This window comes from Taudactylus pleione, unplaced genomic scaffold (assembly GCF_031769625.1).
Source record: "Taudactylus pleione unplaced genomic scaffold, aTauple2 ptg000086l, whole genome shotgun sequence".
NCBI lineage: Eukaryota > Metazoa > Chordata > Amphibia > Anura > Myobatrachidae > Taudactylus > Taudactylus pleione.
In genome coordinates, this window is record NW_028284488.1 from 19385201 (window position 1) to 19408544 (window position 23344).

Here is a 23344-nt window from a genome sequence, read left to right on the forward strand (position 1 = left end):
AACTTCCCCCCACCACGGGACACTGCAGCCCGCGGGCGAGACAGACCCAGAAAAACGGGACTATCCCGCTAAATGCGGGACAGTTGGGAGGTATGCCTATAGTAAGGCGCAACGGAATATGCTTGCGCCATACCTCCCAACTGTCCCGATTTTCGCGGGACAGTCCCGTTTTTTGGGACCTGTCCCGCTGTCCCGCCCGTGGGCGGGGGAGGCTGGAGGGAAATCTCTGTCACCGCTGTGCTGTTTGTTTGCGCACACAGCGGTTAGCGTACCGCGCTGTGCGCGCACCTCTCCCTGCATCCGGCAGCTCCGACAGGGCTGGCCCGCCCACCTGCGTCATCAGCGTCTGCGTCATCAGCGCGATGACGCAGGGACGTTCTGGCCGGCCACGCCCACCCTCACCCTCCCCACTACTGATGGCAAGTAGCAGAGAGCTGCTGGGGACCTATTAATACTAAAGACGCTCAGCCACGCCCCGCAACCGTTGCCTGACTGCAAGGGCAGAGTTTTTTTCTCTGCTTTCCCGGGCTGGCTGTGTACACACCATGCAGTGTATTATAATACTCACCTGGCTTTTATGAATTTTGATAGATATTGCAGGTAATAATTTTATAGTGTAAAGGGTCAAGCCATGTATTTAAAAGGGACAAGGTATTGAAAATGAATAAAAATTAATAGATGAAGGATGTTCATGTTTTTAATATAAACATGAACTGTTCATATTTATATTATAAACATGAACATCCTTCATCTATAATTTTTTTTATTTTCAATACCTTGTTCCTTTTAAATACATATATATATATATATACATATATATAATTATATATATATATAATAGACTGATTTCTAATGCTGGGCACTTTAATTTTATTTACTGTACTTTGCTTATAGTCATTGGGGGAGATGTATGAAGCCCTGAAGCGGTATCAGCGCACGTTATGTGCGCTGATACCTCTTCTCCCCGATGTATGATCTGGGGTCTGGGCGGTAAATGACAGGGGCGCTATGCGCCCCTGTCATTATCGGCGCTGCTATCTACAAGATATCGACAGCTACAGCCTGGCACTAGCCTATACCCACAGCAGGGACAGCGCTGTCCCTGCTGCGGCTGCTGCCGGTTCCAGGCTGCGCGCGGGGATCTCGCGATACTTGCGAGATCCCGTGCATGCTCAGTGGAGCCGGCTGGGACAGAGACACAGTGCATCAGCACTAGGCTGATGTGCTGCTGTCTCTAGCGGGTAGCGCCGGAGGGGGGAGTTAATGCTCCCACTCTCCGGCCGATGAGATGTTCTTACATCTCATCGGTAGTGCTTCCTGCTTCGCCTCGGTCAAGAGGTGAAGCAGGAAGCAGTATATCGGCATGTTAAGTGCCGCTACCATACATCTACCCCATTGAGAGGCAGTTTTGTGGTCATTGGGGTAGATGGCGCAGCAGGAAGCACTACCGATGAGCTGTAAGACCATCTCATCGGCCGGAGAGGGGGAGCGTTAACTCCCCCCTCCGGCGCTACCCGCTAGAGACAGCAGTGCATTAGCCTAGTGCTGACGCGCTGTGTCTCTGTCCCGGCCGGCTCCACTGAGCATGTGCGGGATCTCGCAAGTATCGCAAGACCCCCGCGTGGAGCCGACAGCAGGGACAGCGCTGCCCCTGCTGTAAGTATAGGCTAGCGCCAGGCTGTAGCTGTCGATCTACAGCCGGCCGAATGATCATGCGGTATGACCATTTGTACATGGCCCTGCCGCTCGGCGCTGCTATCTTGTAGATAGCAGCGCCGATAATGACAGGCGCTGAAGCGCCTCTGTCATTCACTGCCCAGACCCCCGATCATACATCGGGGAGAAGCGGTATCAGCGCGCATAACGTGCGCTGATCCTGTTCGTGGGCTTCATACATCTACCCCATTGAGAGGGGAATAGGGAAAATTTTGATTCATGGTGTCATCATATTTAGGGCATTCTCCCCCCCGTAACACCCCCCCCATCAGGGGTGTATCTAGGGATCCAAGCCCCCCTTATGCAGTGCCCCCAGTAGTAATACCCCCTATGCTGCATTGCCCCCACTAGTAGTCCCCCCTATGCTGCTTTGCCCCCAGTAGTAGTCCCCTCTATACAGTGCCCCCAGTAGTAGTTTCCCCTATACAGTGCCTCCAGTAGTAGTCCCCTCTATTCAGTGCCCCAGTAGTAGTCCTCCTATACAGTGCCCCCAGTGGCTACCACCCCCTATACAGTGTCCCCCCCTGCTGTGCCAGGCTTACACACACACATACATAGAATAAAAAATAAAAAACTTACCTGATTCCCATTCCTGACGCGACCGCCGCTGTCCGCTCTGAGTCCCAGCCCGCTCTTCTCCTGCACTAAGGGAGAGACGTCATGACGTCCATCACATGCTGCGGGGGGAGCCAGAAGACTGAGCTTGTGAGTGAGCTCCAGCCGGCTCCCTCCATGGACGACGCAGCAGCCAATGAGAGTCTGTCTGACTCTCATTGGCTGGCTGATATAACAAACACACAGCCACCGCTGGCAGCTGTGTGTTTGTAAACTGTGTAGGGCAGACCAGGGGATTAGCGGGGGTAGTCCACCCCTTTCCTGCTGGTGGCACTGCCGGAGGGCGCCCTCCCTTTGGTCAGTGCACCGGCGAGTGCCATCCTGGCTAATGGGTAGATACGGCCGTGCCCCCCATAACACTTCTAACCTACCTATTACCACCCTATCACCGCTGCCCAGTGTATAGCAGTGCAGTGGTACATCCAGCATGGAGAGAGCATAGATTGCTGCTGCTCTGTGGTAGGGATGACCATCGGTGTGGTTACAATAGCAAGTGGCCATAGCTAACCAACAATGCAGTGGATGACTATCGATGGTTCCATCAACCGATGGTCTTCCCTGTTTTTTGACTGTCTGGCCCGTAGACCAATCAGAACGGGGGGGGGGGGGGCGGGGGGCTATGTCTCGTGTCCTGACACCTTGTAAAAAAAATATTTTTTTTTTGGTTAAGCTGTTCCATCGATGACGAGAAACCATCTGATTCTCCCACATCAGTGGTAAAAACTTTCCACATCAGCCATAAACCATCGATGAATATGAATCATCGATGGACAATGGCTATCCCTAATCAGCAGTGGCAGCCTCTCTCCCTGGATCCACTGCTGATTTAGGCTGCCAGTGTGGGTGTTTTGTGCTGATGTTTAAGTGATTTCAAGTGAGGATAGTTCCACAGTTTTTTCAGTGCTATACATAGAATGTTGGCCATTCAAATCAGTCCCTGCCCCATAGGGGCTTACATTTTATACGTTTTAGCAGGGGGACACTACATACACACACACGTACACGTAGATTTTAGTCAGGAGCCAAACAACCTACTAGTATTTTTTGGTGTGTGGGTGGAACGCAGAGCACACAGAGGGAACTCACACAAACATGAGTAGAACATACAGACTCCACACAGAGCCCTGCTCAGAATCAAACATGTGATGTCTGCGCTGTGAAGTGGTAATTCTAACTGCTGTGCCATCCCAGATGGGTAAGTAGTTTAGGGATGCTTTTGGGGTACTTTGTGTTGATTGGATATTAGAGGTCTGTGTGAATATTTGTGGGGTATTTCAGGCTTTTGTAAACTAAGTTTGAAGGGCTAGGGGTGTTTTATTTAGGATGAGTCTAGCGGCATTAGTTTAAAAGGCAAACCTAGGTTAATTTTGTCTTTTAAATTGATGTCGCTTTAAATATATACGGGCAGACTTGTTGGAATCACGCCATGCCTGAATCTGTGCAGTCTTTTAAATAAGGCCTTATGAATTTTATGGTAAACGTAGGTGTTTTGGGGCATTTCTGGCTGGGTGTTTGCTGTGTGGTGAGCATATTTCAGGTGATGTTATGGAGTTAGTGAATCAATAATATCCAAAACAGTAAAAATAAACTCATTTTCTTTTTTCCCTTCAAAGATAAATACATTTTATTATATATTACATTTTTCTTTTTTTAACAGATACTTGAATTCGCATCGCGATTCTCTGAACTGGTCACATTTAAGCTGCCATCCGCAACACAAGAAACAACACAGGACAGAACACAAGGTAGGTCTGTTTTTCAAATGTCGACTGGGTAGTGGCATATAATTTCGAATTGCAGATACATAGAAAGCGGTACATAATATCTTCACATATTATTTGTTATGTGACAACATTCAAAAACCTATCATGTATTGAATGCCAAGTGTACATTTGATTTTTAATGCCCATTCTTGCCATTAGAGGGGCATTTATGCCTCCATGACACCTATTTATTTGTTTCTTATCTTTATAGTGATGAGTGGTTTGCTAAAAAATAGCATAGACATTTTCAAAAATCCCTTTCACTTATTGATTTTTTTTGGAACTCAAAGTTGAGTCTTTTCCATTTTAGTGTTGTTAACTGTGGTCATTGTGTTCACCTGAACAGAGACCAACCACCTATTGTCTGTGGAAGGTGGGCTAAACTTCAGCTGCAGTTCCTACTCCTGGACAGGAGGAAAAATGTCTGCGTGAACCTGCAAGCAAAATATTCTTTAAAGGCATAACAATTCTCATTCAAATTCTGTGGATACTACTGAGGCTCGAACCTAGCTTGTCTTACTGTCTTTGCACATCAACATTACTTGTTTCTGACTAAGGTGTCCACTAAAGGGAGAATATCCCTAAATCTGGTGAAATACATGCGTGCAGCCTGTGATGGTCATAGCTGTGTATTACAGGGGAACCTATTTATGCATATTTCACAAGGGTAGTAGCAGTATCTACCACTATTTGAAGTATAATGTACCATACTTGCCTAACCTCCCGATTCGGCCGGGAGCCTCCCGAAAATCGGGTGCCGCTCCCGGCCCCCCGGAAAGGTAGGCAAGTCTCCCGGCCCCAGCGACCCACCTGCATAAACCCCGGCAGCGGGGGGGGCGATGACGCAATTTGCGCTGAATTGCGTCATCGTAGTCCCGCCCCCTGCATCACAATGCCGATATTAATGGCATTGTGATGCAGGGGGCGGGGCTACGATGACGCGATCGCGCTGTCACGCCCATGCCACGCCCCCAATGGCGTGTCATCCTCAAAGCCACGACCCCTTTTCTCCCGCAACACGCCCCCTTTTTGCCGATAGACTTTCCCCTGTGATTGCCCGACAGCTCCCTCCCAGAAGGAGGGAGTTAAATGTCGGCAACCCTGTAATGTACATCTCAGGATAATAATATCAGATATGAGAATAAAAAAAAAAAAAAATGCTTTATGATTAACATAATGCATTTTTCTTTTGCATTACATAAAATAATAGAAAACAATAGTAATTATTTTAAACATTTTATTTTACAATTTTCAGATAGCTTAATTAATCTACCCCTGAAACTCTGGGCACAAGGGCCTGATTTTGAGTTGGAAGGATCTTGCTAATTTCACCATACTTTGCATACGTAGATAGAAATCACTGCCTGCACATGCACAGGACTAGGCATATGCACATGGATTCAGATTGCAAGCGCAATAAGATTGATAAATACATCAAATGAGCACAATCTAAGTGGCATGGGCATTTCTGGGTGGCAACAGAGCAGCATCATTATCACATTTAACTGATCCATGGCATGATAAGTGTCTTGGGAGCGCCAAGAGCATGTAAGATGACTTCTATGCTCAATTGCAGTGTACAAACAAAGATGGGATACCTGGTTTAGCTGGATATTTAGTATTAGATGGGTGCAAGTCCTGATACTAATTATGACAGCTGCAGCTGTGGATGGAAATACACTGGGTGGGACAGGCTTCCACATGCAGAAACACAAATCTTCGACATATACGGGCAAATACATTAGCCTAAAGTAGTAAGTAGGCTGCTGTGGCTGTTAGGAAGCGTGACTGCGAATGCATCCAACTCAGAATAAGACTCACAATGTACACAATGAAAGAACACAGGCTTTGCTGTATCTGATGATGAAAAAAAACTGATTATTTGGTAGAAAATGTATGTAGTGTTGTGTGTATGTCAGGGTTGCCTACCCTCCCGATTTCCGCGGGAGCCTCCCGCTATAAGCTCTACCCTCCCGCTACCCCGCAGAGTATATTGAATCCCCCGGTTTCCCCCACTGCCCCGTCAAAACTCAGCACTGCGCATGTGCGACTATGTTGGGGCGGGGCCTGAGCCAAAGGACAACGCGTGACGTAATTTTGCCGGCCATCGCGGGGATTGTAAGTAGCGGTGGCTCTCTCAGTCATTGCTGCTGGGCTGGGGGAGTATGCTGACCGGGCCGGGCCTCTTTTGATGCATTGGGTCCAGCAGCCTCGAAGCACATGCCTCAGCCGCGGGCTATCTATGTGCGGCCACGTCCCTTCAACTTTTTTTTTATTCTTCCGGCCCGTGTCGGACCCTGTGGGCATCCCCACTTACTCTAAACTAGTCCCCCAGCAATTGGCTGCCGGAGGCAACTTGCCACCCCAGAGACCAGTCACTGCACCAGCACGGCTCGGCTCCACTATCTGGCACCTTCCACGTGCAGTGACATTGTGTGACTCTCCCCCCTGCACAGTGTGACTAAGCTGATAAGGACAGCCTCCATTGCCACCCCCCGCAGTGTGCACCACTATAGCCAGCCAGTCTACCCCTTCCCTCCACAGTGAGAGCTGATATAGAAAGCTTCAACCCTCCCCCTGCTGTAAGGACCCCTATGGCCCATAGTGTGCACCCCTGTAGCCAGCCTCCTAACCCCCTGCCCATAGTGTGCACCCCTGTAGCCAGCCTCCTAACCCCCGCCCATAGTGTGCACCCCTGTAGCCAGCCCTCTAACCCCTTGCCCAGTGTGCACCCCTGTACCCAACCTCCTAACCCCCTTCCCGTAGTGTGCACCCCAGTAACCAGCCTCCTAACCCCCTTCCCACAGTGTGCATCCCCGTAGCCACCCTCCTAATCCCCTGCCCATAGTGGGCACCCCAGTAACCAGCCTCCTAACCCCCTGCCCATAGTGTGCACCCCAACATGCCCTAGCAAGGAAAGGGAGACTACACCCTGGTGAGTAAGTCAATCATGTTTTACTGAAATAATTTAAATAATTAGATAACGCATCTCTCTAATTAATTGTGTGTGTATATATATATATATATATAATACTCACTTACTGTATATATCGCACACACGACTTGCTCTCCTGCTCTCTCTGTTTGTATATTTTATATATGTGTGTATATAAATATATATATATTATATATACAGTATATACACAATGTACGGTATGTATATGATAGATGTATATCTAAATCTATCATATACACACAACGCTCTTTAGCACTCACTATTTGTGTAATATATATAAATATATATATATGCGTATGTATTGTGTAGTGTGTCCGTCCAGTGCGCATGCACAATGGTTGTTTGTCGCATTGTTCCATAAGCTGTGTTGCACAGCAGATGGACAGTACAATAAACCACCTGGTACTGTTACATACAGAAGGTAATGACACATCGCGCCTGCCTACACCGGATCGTGAAGTGTGGATGGTGCACGCGATGTATCATTAAATCACATCGCACAGACGGCTTAGTCACACATCATAAAGTGTGTTCCCAGCTTTAGACTCATACAATTGAGCCTGCATAAATTAGTATTTGCCATTCTTCCCTTTAACATGCACATTTTAAGTACTGTACAGTATATGATCTTTTTTAAATTACTATTGTCACTGGCTTTATATAGATTGTTGTATCTGCTAGTTGAGTATAGGGGGTAAATTTACTAAAGTGAGTTTTTAGAAGTGAGTTTTAAGTGATGTTGCCCATAGCAACCAATCAGATTCTACTTAACATTTAACTAGAACCTTCTAGAAGATAATAGCTAGAATCTGATTGGTTGCTATGGGCAACATCGCTTTTAAAACTCTCTTCTAAAAACTCGCACTTTAGTAAATTTACCCCTAGGTCTTAGAACATAGGGTTTACTTGTCACTGCTTTTTATCTCTTATACCCAAACCTGTTCTGGCAGCATGCTGCTCTTAGTACTATAGTTTCGACTGCAGGAAACTATAATACTAAGAGCACTTTCACTGCAGGACACACCCCTGAGTGGTAATAGATATGCCCATAGATTGCGCTAGACACGCCCATTGGGCGGAGCCAGACACGCCCCCTTCGCGGCACATTCTACTACCATTTACAATCTCCCTGAAACTAATTTTCAAAAGTAGGTAAGTATGGGGTATGTCTGTGTGTGCTTGTGCGTGCATGTGACTGACTGCTGGATTATTTTGCTCGCCCATGTCACCCAGTCAGCAGGGTGTAAGTACTTACTATATTTGTTATATTTATGCTTTCTTTTCCATGATGATAGCTTTCAGGGTATTAAGCAGTAGTGAAGAGTAGCAGCAATGGCAGATGCCAAAGAAAGAGCTTCATCAAAGAAAAAAGAAAAAAGACTTTGCATATTTAAAGATTGTTGGCGAAAAAACATTTGCTTTTTGTGAATTTTGCACAACTAATTTTTCTGTTAGTCATGGGGGATATAATGATGTCACCAAACATATAGCTACAGATAAACATGTAGCTTCTGCTAAGGCTGTCACCCAAAACAAACCCTTAACCTCTTTCTTCTCACCTCCTGACTCCATATTAACTGATAATGTAACGAAAGCAGAGGTTTTATTTACTGGGTTTTTGGTTGAACATAATATTTCAATTGCCAGCAGTGATCATGTGAAACATTTATTTAAAAAAATGTTTCCAGACTCCAAAATTGCAGAGAATTATGCATGTGCATCCACAAAAACAACTCACATCATTCAGGGTGCAATAGCACCTGAAGCACTCAAAAGTGTTAGAGGAGTTATTTCAGGGCGCCAAATATATTTTGGCCTGTCACTAGATGCTAGTTCTGACGAATTTGAAAAGTATTTCCCTGTTCTGGTTACTTACGAGCACCCAGAAACAAAATTAATAGTCACCGAATTTTTAGACATGGTATCATGCAAATCAAATAAATCTCAGGAGCTGTTTGATGCTTTGAATGTGATGCTTACAAAGCACAACATTAATTGGAATAAGTGTGCCACCTACTCGGCTGACAATGCAGCAAATATGCAAGGGAAACATAACAGTGTTTTGACTAGAATTAGGGGAAAGCAAACATCAGATCAGAAAGTGTATGCTGTGGGCTGTCCTTGCCATCTGATTCATTTGATGGCTGAGCATTCAGCTAAAATGCTTACAATTAATGCTGAGAATTTAATAATTGATATTTACTATCATTTCCAAAAAAGTGCAAAAAGAGTGGCATCACTCCATGATTATATGGCATTTTGTAACACTAGTGTAAAAAAAATTGTTAAACATGTGAAAACACGCTGGTTGTCACTAGAAAAATCTATTGAGCGCACTTTATTTGCTTGGGATAGGCTATACGCCTACTTTGTAAGCACCTTTGAAGAAGACCAAGGTGCTCAACTTGGCCTTAGGGAACAAAGAATTTTAAATACAATTAAGAATCCTCTAACAAAAGTGTACCTCCTTTTCCTACATGCAGTTCTACCTGTATTTACAAAGTTCAATGTTCTTTTACAAACAGAGGCACCTATGATCCATGTTTTGCACCCAGCCATGTTTTCATTATATAGAGAAATATTACTGAGATTTGTGCAGCCTGCAGTACTTGCAGAAGCTGACCAAATAACTGACATAAATTACAGAGATCCCTCGGTACAATTAGCAACTCCAGAGCTTCTTTTGGGCTTCGAAACAACAAATTATGCGAAGGGAAAACTTAACTGACACAGCTGGTTATAAAAGATTTCTGACTGAGGCTGTACAGTTCTATTGCAAAGGTCTTGATTATATGAAGAAGGCAATGCCTTTACAGGATGAAGTTCTCCAAAACTTGAAATTTGTAAATCCAAACAGTCGGTTATCTTCAAACCTCTATAATGTTCAAGCCATCATTGCTAAATTCCCTGGTATTATACATGCACATGAGTTTGATAGCTTGCATACAGAATTTAGGGATTATCAGACTTGCGATGTTCTACCTCCGTTTGAAGCTAGCATGAGGTTAGATGAATTTTGGAAAAGAGTTTCGGAAATAAAAGATCCTGTTAGTGGGCAATTCCGATTTTTGGTTCTTTCCAGACTCGCTAAGTTTATTTGCCTTATTCCTCATAGCAATGCGACCTGTGAAAGGCTTTTCAGCATTGTGAGGAAAATACTAACAGACCAGCGGTCCTCTTTAGGTAAAAACCCACTTACTCAGCAGCCTGGGCCCAGTGTCTATGAAGAAGCAACTTCAGTAAGAAACAACCTTTGTGCAATACTGGCTGCAAAATTAAACTTATTCTCACATATGAAGTGCCACCAATGGCAGCCTTCTTTTCACCTACTGCAACAGGCAAAATCTGCCACATATCTCAGTTTATCCAGCCGAAGGGATCCCACTCCTGGTCCTAGTGTAGAATCAGATTCCTCTGTTATAGAATTAATTCAGTAAAAATGTAACTCCTTATGTACAGTGCTAGTTATAAAGCTAGGTAGTTCATGTTTAAGAAATGGTATTATCCTGCTGTAGCTGCCTATGTCTAACAAATGAATTTTAACCACGTCTGCACCTACAATATATATGTATGTACCAAAAATATCAGATGTAAACCGTAAAATTGGTAAGTGTATACACACTCACCAATCGCCCGCCCAATGTGCTGGTTTTGACAGCTTTTAGATATATCAACCAACTACACACCCCCAGCGATGAACTATAGATATATTGCCTGTTCAATGGAACAGGTGATATATCTATCAATGTGTACCAAGTTTAAGGGAATAAAATGAAACGTTTAACATAGTAAATAAAATACAGTGAGCTAATTTAAATAAAAAAAATGGATGTGTGCATTATGTATGGGTACAATGGGCATCTGTCCAGCAGTATGTATATGGGCAGTATGTATGGGTACAATGGGCATCTGTGCAGCAGTATGTATATGGGCAGTATGTATGGGTACAATGGGTATCTGTGCAGCAGTATGTATGGGTACATTGGGCATTTGTGTGCTATGTATGGGTACAATGGGTCTCTGCAGCAGTATGTATATGGGCAGTATGTATGGGTACATTGGGCATTTGTGTGCTATGTATGGGTACAATGGGCATCTGTGCAGCAGTATGTATATGGGCAGTATGTATGGGTACAATGGGTATCTGTGCAGCAGTATGTATGGTTACATTGGGCATTTGTGTGCTATGTATGGGTACAATGGGTATCTGTGCAGCAGTATGTATATGGGCAGTATGTATGGGTACATTGGGCATTTGTGTGCTATGTATGGGTACAATGGGCATCTGTGCAGCAGTATGTATATGGGCAGTATGTATGGGTACAATGGGCATCTGTGCAGCAGTATGTATGGGTACAATGGGCATCTGTCCAGCAGTATGTATATGGGCAGCATGTATGGGTACAATGGGCATCTGTGCAGCAGTATGTATATGGGCAGTATGTATGGGTACAATGGGTATCTGTGCAGCAGTATGTATATGGGCAGTATGTATGGGTACAATGGGCATCTGTGCAGCAGTATGTATGTGGGCAGTATGTATGGGTACAATGGGCATTTGTTCACTATGTATGGGTATCAATGCAGCAGTATGTATGGGTACAATGGGCATCTGTGCAGCAGTATGTATATGGGCAGTATGTATGGGTACAATGGGCATCTGTGCAGCAGTATGTATGGGTACAATGGGCATCTGTCCAGCAGTATGTATATGGGCAGCATGTATGGGTACAATGGGCATCTGTGCAGCAGTATGTATATGGGCAGTATGTATGGGTACAATGGGTATCTGTGCAGCAGTATGTATATGGGCAGTATGTATGGGTACAATGGGCATCTGTGCAGCAGTATGTATGTGGGCAGTATGTATGGGTACAATGGGCATTTGTTCACTATGTATGGGTATCAATGCAGCAGTATGTATGGGTACAACGGGCATCTGTGCAGCAGTATGTATATGGGCAGTATGTATGGGTACAATGGGCATTTGTGTGCTATGTATGGGTATCTATGCAGCAGTATGTATGGGTACAACTGGCATCTGTGTGGCAGTATGTATATGGGCAGTATGTATGGGTGCAATGGGCATCTGTGCAGCAGTATGTATATGGGCAAAATGTATGGGTATCTCACAGTACCAATGTATGCAGCTCAGACTCCAGGACAAACCTACATCATCTGAATAACCCAGCCACCCTAATGACCTGCATAACGGCCAACCTATCCTGTGATCAGCAGGTCGGCCAAACAGACAGCCAGATGCACCAATATATCTGCAGATATATTGGACATCAGCTCTGCAGCAGGATCATCACCATATATCTGTAAACTACAGGCTGATCAGTAAACAATACAGGTTGAGTCTCCCATATCCAAATATTTCAAAATACAGGATATTCCGATAACAAATATAACCCTTGTCCCAACCATTTGGATATGGGAGACTCAACCTGGTTATCGTCCATTCAATTGAACGGACAATATATCGACCATGTGTATCCAGATTAAGAATTGACGGGGATACCCCTTTTATAAATCACAAGTGAAAGATAATAAACAGGCCTGTCAAGTGGATCTATCTCCTGATAAGAACCTCCTTCCTCCCTTGCTCTTGGTAAAAGAGATTTAGATTCGCCAGCTCTCACACCATGCATAGAAAATAGATTCTAGAAAAAAGGTCCATAATGATAAACCTTTTATTGCACAATAACATAAAACAAATCAGTAAGCTTTTTTAGCTGAGTAATGTAAAGGGACTCCTACCAAAACTTGGAGGGATTTTAGCAGCAAAAATGTACAATGGGCCGTTTCCTCTGCATCAAAGTCTCCTATCACCTTCCCGGAGATGGAAAACATCCTCTATGGCAGTGGTTCCCAAACTATGCACCGTGACACCCTGGGGTGCCTCTGGACACTTACAAGGGTGCCTCAGGTTGGTGGTCCAGCACCAATTAAAATTATTTATTTATGTAAATATGTGGACAAACAGAAGCACAAACCTGTCCACCACCACATAACTGACCCTAAGGATGACAGGGGAACACAATTTACTTCACTTTACTATTTTGCTACATTTTTCTCAGTTATTCCCAATAACAAACGTTTGGCTTAGGGTTGCCATGAAAACAATGCTGATACTCTAGGGCGCAGTGATTCAAAAAAGTTTGGAAACCTCTGCTCTATGGATTGATACGCTTAGTCAGGGCATTCTGGAGCTATGGGAATGTGTGTAAAATAGGATACTTTGATGCAGAGGAGACTGAAGATAGAAAACTCCTCCCAAAGATTTAAAGGAAGTATGGTTGATATGTACATTTTCTATATTTCACTCTTTAATGCCATTGTTAACATCTGATATTTTTGGTACATACAAGATTCATTTTATATATGTTAATTTATGATGTAAATGTTTTATAAAAATTATTTTTTGTGGACAGAAAACAGAATGTAAAAAATATATCTTATTGTTTGAAGAACTATAAATTATATTTTTGTCTTCTGTATTTATATGTTACTATTGAGGGATCAGTTCATATCATCTGCAATATGATCAATATATACTGTGATACTACATTCTGCATTAAACACCCTATCATCCGATAAGCGACCGTCCCCCACCAGTGAAAGGTAAACAACTTAAACATGTCTATAATAAAGTATGGTGGCAAATAAATAATAGCCCCACTATGCAAGATCACCAGCTGCACCAACTTCACATAAGTCTAGATTGGAAGCTAAATGCCAACCCCACCACAGCCTTTCAATATGCATCACACACACCAATGATACAATAACTAGGCCCACCTGGCCCAGTGATGCTGCAGACCCTTGTAGGGTAGAATCATCCTAATCCATGTATTGTGGGGAGAGCACCTTAAGATGTAAAGGCAGATAGTGACTGCTACCATTGTTTCATACCAACCAAGGTTCTAAACCAAGAACCGCCCTGCCACCATACACAAACCTAAATCTCCCGAAATAAAACTTAAAAAAAAAAAGAAACAATCTCTCCTCATTATGGGGAACACCGTTGGGCTGAAAATATAGACATCCCTAAATCTGATCAACATGGCGTCCCACCACAAAATTATAACCAAAAGCATAAAATGGCCCTGATAACCCTGTCCTAAACCACATCTATTGGCTGACCTTCCCTAAGCTTCACCTACCATAAAGCTTACAAATAATTGTAACCCATGCCTGTACAGGGACAAGCCACATACAGACTTGGAGTTTAACTTCCTACATGCATAGGAAATGCATTTCATCCCTCATTCTATTGATCTACATGAATAATTTGATCATTGTACAACCTTCAGTATTGCTAACTATAATCTCTCTGATATGTTCAATAAAAACATGTTTTGAAAAATATATTTTTTGTGTTATTGTGTACAGCCTAGTCTCTCCAATCAGCCTAAAGTTGACAGTATGATCAGAAATAAATAAAGTTTGTCAGCATGCAGAACAGTACAGTAGACTGCCCACTTGGTGTTACTAGACACTCAGTGGGTGTAACAAGACACGCCCACTGGGTGTATAAGACACGCCCACAAACAGTAAGCCACGCCCCCACCGGCGCGCCGCGGCACAATGTCCCTCTTTGCTTCTTACAAATGTTGGGAGGTATGTTGCGCTATATAAGTAACTGATAAATAATTTTATTGTTATTATTCCAATATACTTATATTATTTTGCTGTAATAAGACCATATATCACTTTTTCAGTTTTGAGATAGTTGTCCTTTAAATTTGCTATTTACGACTATTTTTAACCAGCCACTTCAATTTAGATCCAACCCTAATTGAATTGACCTCCAAAGTGTATAAATTTCAGATCTATATTTTAAAGAGAAATGGTGACCAAAGTAGTGACCTTTTTAATTATGGTGAGTTGGCACCTGCAGGTAATTTAAATAACAAAATGAATATATTTGTAACTGAAATGTATATACTGGTAACCAAGAAAATGGCTGCACACCACCGGAAAGACAACTTGCCAGAAGCGGAAGTACGGAGGTAGGCGTACTGCATGTGACCATTACACACTGCGCCCTGTGACTGGCTGCTCCTGCGTATGTGTAGTGTGTGTCTGCACTACACCCGATGTCTCTCTGCTCTCATTGGAGGGATGTCACACGTACCCGCGCTGTTTTCTGGGAGTCGTCGTTTTTCTCTACGGAATTTGTGTTGTTTTCACACGGTGTAAGACTACATTTCCCGAAGTCCTACTCACAGTTGGCTGAACTGATGACGAGCGGACTATCAGCCAGAGAAGAGCTTTGTTATTTGCCCTGCAGTAATACACAGTGGCTACAGTTAGATGTCATTGTATGTGTATATTTAGAAATGTATTTGTAAACATTGGGAAAATTCAATGCTTATGTCATCACTCCATTAGGTGCACAGACACGCCTGCAGGAGCAGCAGCAACAAGGTACTGTATGACCCTGACCTCTTTCCTTACAGCCACAGTAATCGAACACAATGTAACACTTCAGTAAAGTTAATTTTCAGTATGTTAATCCATTCATATAAACAGTTGAACCAAGATCAGCCAGCATTGTACTTATACATGATTTCCCAGCAAGACATTAGGAATTACATGGATGGATATGCACATAGTGTAGTTCTTAGTGTGTCTTAGATTGTATGATTTATAAAGACAATTCACAAATTCAAGGTGTATGGAAATCTCTTTTACATCTGCAGCAAAACTGTTTCTTTTACACCAGTTGTCATAAACCTCTCTATGTAGCTTGGTGTGTGTCAGGTAGGTCCTGTTATCCCAGGTCAGAGCTTTTCTGTACGTATAATGGCATAAAAATGGCACAGGTCATGTGGAGAACCTTCTATAGTCACAGTAGTATGTGGTTTTACTAGCAGTGCAAAGCTTGTATTCTAACATTGTTTATTCAACTTTTATTTCACATTAGGCCAGGAAGTGTTATTAAACGGAAATTGTAAATACAGGTTGAGTCTCCCATATCCAAAATGCTTGGGACCAGGGGTATTTTGGATATCGGAATATTCCGTTGTTTGGAATATTTGCGTACTATAAAGAGATATCTTGGAAATGGGATCCAAATCTAAATACAGAATGCATTTATGTTATATATACACCTTATACACACAGCCTGCAAGTCATTTTATACAATATTTGTAATAATTTTGTGTATCAAAAAAAGTTTGTGTACATACATGAAATTCATTTATGTTTCATATACACCTTATACACACGGCCTGAAGGTTAGTTTATATTATATTTTAATAATTTTGTGCTTTAAACAAAGTTTTTTTTTTTTTATATTGAACCATCAGAAAGGAAAAAGGTTTCACTTTCTCAGTCATACTAAAAATATTCCGTATTTCGGAATATTCCGTATTTCGGAATATTTGGATATGGGAGACTCAACCTGTATACCATTTCAGTTTTGCATATTAATTGCCTATTTATTTGGCTGATTTGTGATGAAAAAGATAAGAAAAATCATCTTATCACAAATAGAAAACTATTATGGTGGTGTCAGGTAATGTCTTCACACCAAGGAAAGGATGTTTTAGAGTCTCCTCAGGATACCATCTCAGTCAGTCTCCAAAAAAAGTATTACATCTGCTTCTGGACAAACCAAGTTGCAATGCAAAAGGTGCAAATACATATATTTTGATGCATGCAGGGAAAATGCTGGCTGCTTCTGTATGTAGCTCACACATAATTGTCAGCCTTGTTTTTACACCGATATTTAGATTTGAGCTAGGACATAGGACCTCATTCAGACCCGGTCGCAAGCACTGAGCGCTCGCAACTGGGTCGATGTTACGGCCCTGCGCACGCGCAGCGGCCGCACTGCGTGTGAGCAAGCCCCGGAGCGAGAGAGAATTTATCTTGCTCCAGGGCTCACTACAAAAGGGGCGGCTGTCGATGTTGATCGACAGCTCACCCCGTTTTGTAGGCGGGGGGGTGGCTACACAAACGAAGGCGTTCCCAAGTGAACGCCTACCGTTTTGTGGGTGGCCGCACTGACATCAGTGATGTCAGAGGGGAGCTTCCCGCTTAGCTAGCGACCAGGAGGCCGCACTAAAAAAACAAAGTGGCCGCCCTCATTCAGAGAGAGCGATCGCTTCTTGCGACCGCCTCTGAATGAGGGCCACAGTCCTTCCCAATTCTAAATCTCTCTGCTCATTCTAAATCTGTCTTCTTGCAACGCAGCATGGCTTTGCCAAGGTACAGACTTTCTCCATTTTACCTTTGCTCCTAACTCTGCATAAGCCCCAGTGAGCTTAATTGTCATTGCTGTTGCCACCTCTGCTCTTCCTCTAGTGATCTCCACTGCTTCCTTGGTGACAGCAGCTACCATCAAACATGAGGATCCTATTCCATAAGCGAGGCTTGGGCTATTCACTACTATTCCAAACTGACAGACAGCCACAAGGGTGCATGGGCAGCACAAAAGCCTCATCTAGAACCATCAGGGGAAGGACAGATATGGGTGACTGCAGATGACTGTTTAACAATTTCTTTAGTGACTGACAGGTTCATAAACAAGAGAAACCAAAATGGCACCAGACGTTGTTCCAAATAAAGATGCTAGTCTTTATTTTCAGCAGGGTGTCCTATATCTTCAACGTTTCATCCAGATGCTCATAAAAAAATTAAACAAAAATTGGGACAGTAAATAAAATGGTCTAATTTAAACCTTCTACATATAAGCTGTGGAAAAGGTCCTCATGCAGTTTCCCAGAGAAATTAAATCTCTGAACTCAACAGTGTACACCACAGAGAACCCGAAAAAACTGTCATCTATTCTTTTTAATTCACCAACATTTTTTTTTTGCCTCGATAGGAACAGACCCCATTGTTATAGTGTCTGTAAAAATTAATTGATTGAAGGCAAGATGGACGACGACCAGCAGCCAGTGACTGATGAGCTCTTACAACACAGCTTGGAGATTATCTCTCTACTGACTGGAGAGGTGAGTATCTGGGATCTTTGCTGGCCTATGACAACCCTCCCTATTGTAGCAGTTATTTGGGCAGATAATGTTGTTTGATAATGATACTTGTTTAGATATAATGCAGTTTTATGTTTATTTTTCCTGCATTATGAAGTATATTTCTGTTTCTCCTTCACTGTAGGTTTATACAGTTGTTAAGAAACTTGGTGAACCTGTCACTATCAGCGAAAGTCTTTTTATTTCCGAAAAATGTTCCACCAGTTTGAAAATCCCCCAAATAAAGCTTGAGAACAGACTTGTAATGGAGAAGATGCAGGAATTAGCCAACAAAATAATTCAAGTGATCAAAGAGGAGGTGAGCACACCGCTATATTCATAACTGCTACAGACGTGTCCTTATATATCTTTGCTGCGGTCGCGCTAAATAGCCCCTCTCTGCGTGCCAGGTCCCGTGAGACTGTGATACCGCCAAACGTATTTTTGCGACCTTTTTTTGCAGAAAATGTATTTTTCATTTCAAGTTTCATTGTGCTTCATATACAGACTCCGGTGCACACAGATATACAAGTGTCACATATCAAATTAATCAGCACAGGCTGCTGGTGCTTCCTAGTCGCATCGCATTGCGACTTAGCCGCATTTTTGGCATAAAAAGACACCATGCGCAAGCAGATTAGCACGGGACCTGGCGACTCACTCATGCCAGGCAAGTCGCGCTAGATGCACGCGGACACATCTGTATGTTATGCAAACTTTACATAGTGCCTATACGATATAAAACATGTTTAGTCCGTGCACTATTATATGCTCTAACAGGCACATATACATTTCTAAAGGTTTGTGTGGTTTGTGTTTCTTGTTTTAAATCTTCTGGGGTTTTTCTCTATTTATTTTATTTATTTATTTATTTTTTAACAATAGTTCTCTGGAACGTCCGGTTTCCTAGAAGAAACATGTGAGGGTAAGTAAAGATTATCATGCGCTTGTGTTCACACTGAAAAATCAGAATGTAATGTGTATTTAGTAAAGAGCATAATAAGTAAATATGTCACTCACAGTATGGATAGTGCTGCAGACCGCCCGTACACACACAGCGGCAGCTGCGAGGAGGAGGGCTGGACAGGCCCCCCCGCCCGCTGAGAAACGCCCCCTGGTCGCCGGGACCTGCGGGCAGGCACATGATGGTTGTTCAGTGTGTATGAACAACCATCATCTGCAGATATATCTGTATTGTGTGTACCCACCTTTACACTAATTGGAAAGGTAATCTGGTATATGTTATTAGGACCCAGGGGCTAAGAAAAGGGATAGACAGAAGAGGCACTGTTGTGGGCATAGTAAGGCTTGGAAGAGCCGCTTCAGCACTGAGACCCTGATTCAGAGCCGGACGCTCTGACAGAGTGCTCGCTCTGACTCAGGGCCGTCCCTCTGAATTTTAGAGTGGCCTCCTGGCCGCTCGCATAGCTGTGGGTGACCACCCACAGCTATAGCGAGTGGCCAAAAAGATGGTCGTGATGGTCAAGACCATCGGGCTTGCGACGAGACCCTTGTGGTAGGGTCTCGTTGCCGCAAGCCCTGGAGTGCTCTCTGCTCTACCAGAGCCGAAAGCACTCCCACTGACATCACTTGTGTTCCCATGGGAACGCCTCCGTCTGGGCAGCCACACCCCCAGCACGCCCACCAAAGGGGGCATGCTGTCACTCACCATCGACAGCACGCCCCCTTTGTAGCGAGACCCATAGTGACGGCTTGCCCGTCACTATGCTGGTTTCTCGCATGCGCACGACGGAGCCGGCTCCCTCATGCGCACTTGGCCAACATCGACCCGCTTGCGAGCGCTCAGCGCTCGCCAGTGGGTCTGAATTAGGCCCTGAGTACATTCTGGTTTATTTGTTAAATGTGACTCCAGTGTGCAGCCTGCACTTGCCTGCCATCAGCATGACCCTGCTCTCCATGGGTTGATAGACTAATCAGGATGCACAGAAATATATTCATTAAGCTCTACAAGGATTGCTGTGCAGTATCCATACCAATGTATATGTGCGTACAGTACCAATATTTGACTTTCATCATGTGACACATTGGGAGTGCCACCACACATTGGGAGGAAAACCTGTATCCTTTGCCCAAAACACCCCTGTATCGTTCTGCACTCAAATGGCATGTACATGCTGCACCCACTTTTGGCTGAGATTGGTACACATTTCCCAACAGTCCCAGCAGACAAGTCATATCTGTTGCGGCAGTGCCCTAGAGTGTCACCTAAATAGAGACAATTGGGAGGTGTGTACGTGGATGCCTACAGGGATATGACACTTTTCTCTTGGCAGCTATCATGTCTTGCCATTGTGATGTCAGTCTATTTCATGGTGATCAAATACATTACGAAATAAGCATTTCTTTTCAGACTTTATAATGTGTTTTTTTTTCTTTTTTAAGCAATAATTCATATGGATTATTTCACCGCAAGAGTTTAGTATGAAAATGATCAGTATGCTGGAAATGGAGAAAGGAGAGGCTGCAGTTTTAATTAGATGATCCCAGACATAATCTCAGGTGTATCTGGAGATAAAAACATGCTGAAGCATAAAGTGTTGTTAGACATGGGTATATTGTATGTACTGTGTGTGTAAGAAAAACAAAAACAAACACTGTATAGATGTCCATGCACAACAGAATTCTGCAGCACCCAAAACTCAACACTGAAAAAAAAAAAAAAAAACATACCCAAGTGTAGTCGGGGTGGTCAACCATATTAATTAGATATTTTGTAGCATGAAAATGAATTTCCTATAACAATACTGTACAGCTTTTTTGTGATAGTGTGATTATTTTTGTAGCTTCATGGAGTATGGCTGATCTCCCTTCCAGTAGTTGTTTCATAACTCTGAATCTAGCCATTCGTTTACTGTGCCAAAATGTTATATTATTAATAATAATTATATGGACAATCTATTATTATAAAATTGGACCCCGATCTAAATTCGGTCATCACACGTGTGCGTGATGACCTATTTGTGGCGTACGTGCAAGTCAAGTCTTAACGTGCACGGCACGCTCCTCCGCTCCCACTGTGTGCGCAGTGCTCATTAGGCATAATGTGCACACATGCATCAGGAGAGAAGAGGAACGGGGGTGGTAAGTATAATGGGGCAGGGACGGGGAGCTGCTGAGGGTTCCGGGCAGCTGAGGTGACCCAGCACATGCTGGGTCCATTATTTACTAATTACACATAAATAAGATTGAAAGTTTTAGGATGATATAAAGGATCTCTGAGACAAAAACAATGGTTATATAGGCTATATGGACATTTTTTAACATTTAAAATGAATATTTGACAAATCACTGTTTCCTTTATGCTTCATATTATTTCTCTGAAATCACATTACACAGGTCAGAGTAGCATTTCCTGTCCCTCAATCACCTAATCCCAAAAAAATATGATTTAGCAAGATTAATTACTTGAAATCTACGTAACACAATTAAATTGCAGCATGACGGAAGGGGATGAATAAATAAGTAATAACCATTGGGGTTTTTGTTTTAGTAATGTTGAAAAAGACGAATGTCTAGATTAGAACATGCATCTCCAAAACTAAATTAATCCACACCTAAGATAACAATCATACTAGAAAGCTTTAAAAACTGGAAACTATTTATTATGCTTAGAAATTTAGTTCTTCGGGCCTGATTCAGCAAGGATCGCAATTGCAATGCTGCACGCAGGCAGCAGGAGATGCAAATGCAGCAGGGGGCGACGGAGGTCGCAGGCTGAGATCTTCATTGCGGCCATCGGTGGTCGATGGTCGTGATGGTGGACAGCACCGGGCGGGCGGCCAGCTGCGTAAGCTTCATCTTACTCAGGCTGGCCGGCTTGCGAGCCGAGCAAACTACGTATGTGCACGCAGTCCCTGGGCTGGCCACTCCTGGGATAACTGGGCGGACGCGCCTAGTTTCTGGGAACACTGGGCGGCCCCCGCACTGCCCCTTAAATGCCTCTGCCAGTCAATCAGGCAGAGGCATTCAAGGGCTTGAGTGCGTCTTAGCAGGACCCATGCTGCACACTGGCAGCATGGGTCGATTCCCGATAATTGGGAATCTGCATTCAGCAGTCCATTTGCGTGCACTGCTGAATCAAGCCCTTAGTGTACAGTATATGTGCTGCTCAATTATGGTCTGTTACATACATTTTTCCACTTATTTTAGTCACTGTTAAATAAATCAATAGTATTTCCTTATGTGTTTGCAGTCTTAGGATGAAGTGAATCTTATGGTGCATACACACAGGTAGATTTTCTTTCAGATTTGAACGATAACTATTTTAAAAATTGTTCAATCGTTCATATCTGACAGAAAATCTGGCGTGTGTCTGCAATGATTAAAGATGCGCGTTCCCGTTTGTCAGTTAACGATATCTGACATCGGATGTGTTTGCAGTCAGATTTGGTCGATTTCTTTCATTTTAAATCTGTCTGAAATCGTTCAAAACGTTAGAAAAATCGTTCATCTCACATATCTGACCGTGAGTATGCACCATTACTAATACTGTATCATTGCAGATAAAATATAATGTACTGTATATTTTTTTTTACTAATTGCAGGCACCACCCAGCATGGGGATAACAGTCAAATCTCAGAACATTTGAATAACTTAGTCAATTTGGTGAACAAGATGACCAAGGATAAAAATCACATGGTTGGCAACATCTTGAATTGTACTCTGGAACTCATCTACCTTCTGATTGGAGAGGTGAGCAGATAGGGAAAGAAGGTATGTACTTTTGCAGTATACAAAGAGCGACATTTCTTAAGCTAGCACAGATATTCAAATGGTACCATATTTGTAATTGCATTTGTATGTTTTTTTCCCCCATTTGTGCAGTCATTGTGATGGAGCGCTTCTAATAATGTAATGAAAGAATGTGGCTTAAACTGTCTTTGTATAAATTCACTATATGTATAGTAAAATCATATTGTATGTGCTTTAATTTTTACTTTTCTTTTTAAGAAAAATATTTGAGAAAAAGTGTATGTATCCCTAACCGATTTATATATGTACTTTAAGGACAGCAGAGCATAATTTATTTTGAATATTGTGTCATTTTTGTTTGTTAATTATATTATACATTTGTATAAAGTGTCCAGTATGATGGTAGTATTCTTTCGTGACCGCTAGACAGAAGTTATAATGGGTGATTCGAAGTTGTTAGCAAAGCAAAAAAAATAAGGTGCATCTTTGCTCCAGGACAAACCATATTGCAATACAAAGGGTGCAAATACATACATTTGTTTTACATGCAGGGTAAATACTGACTGCTTTTGCATGTAGCCCACAACTG

At 43.1% G+C, this 23344-nt stretch overlaps 1 protein-coding gene across 2 annotated transcripts in view; it reads left to right on the forward strand.

Annotated features, from left to right (window-relative positions):
• The first annotated feature begins 4058 nt into the window (after window positions 1-4058).
• Window positions 4059-23344, forward strand: part of LOC148529193 (uncharacterized) — a 38304-nt gene continuing 19018 nt past the window's right edge. The window contains exons 1-6 of one of the 2 annotated variants that reach the window (XM_088468756.1): window positions 4059-4076; window positions 15451-15486; window positions 17894-18023; window positions 18187-18360; window positions 18927-18966; window positions 22607-22755. In XM_088468756.1, the coding sequence (XP_088324882.1) occupies window positions 17946-18023; window positions 18187-18360; window positions 18927-18966; window positions 22607-22755 (441 nt within the window). In that variant the 5' untranslated portion in view covers window positions 4059-4076; window positions 15451-15486; window positions 17894-17945. Of the gene's footprint in view, window positions 4077-15145; window positions 15487-17893; window positions 18024-18186; window positions 18361-18926; window positions 18967-22606; window positions 22756-23344 lie in introns of those variants that run through there. The other variant, XM_088468755.1, reaches the window with a different exon arrangement.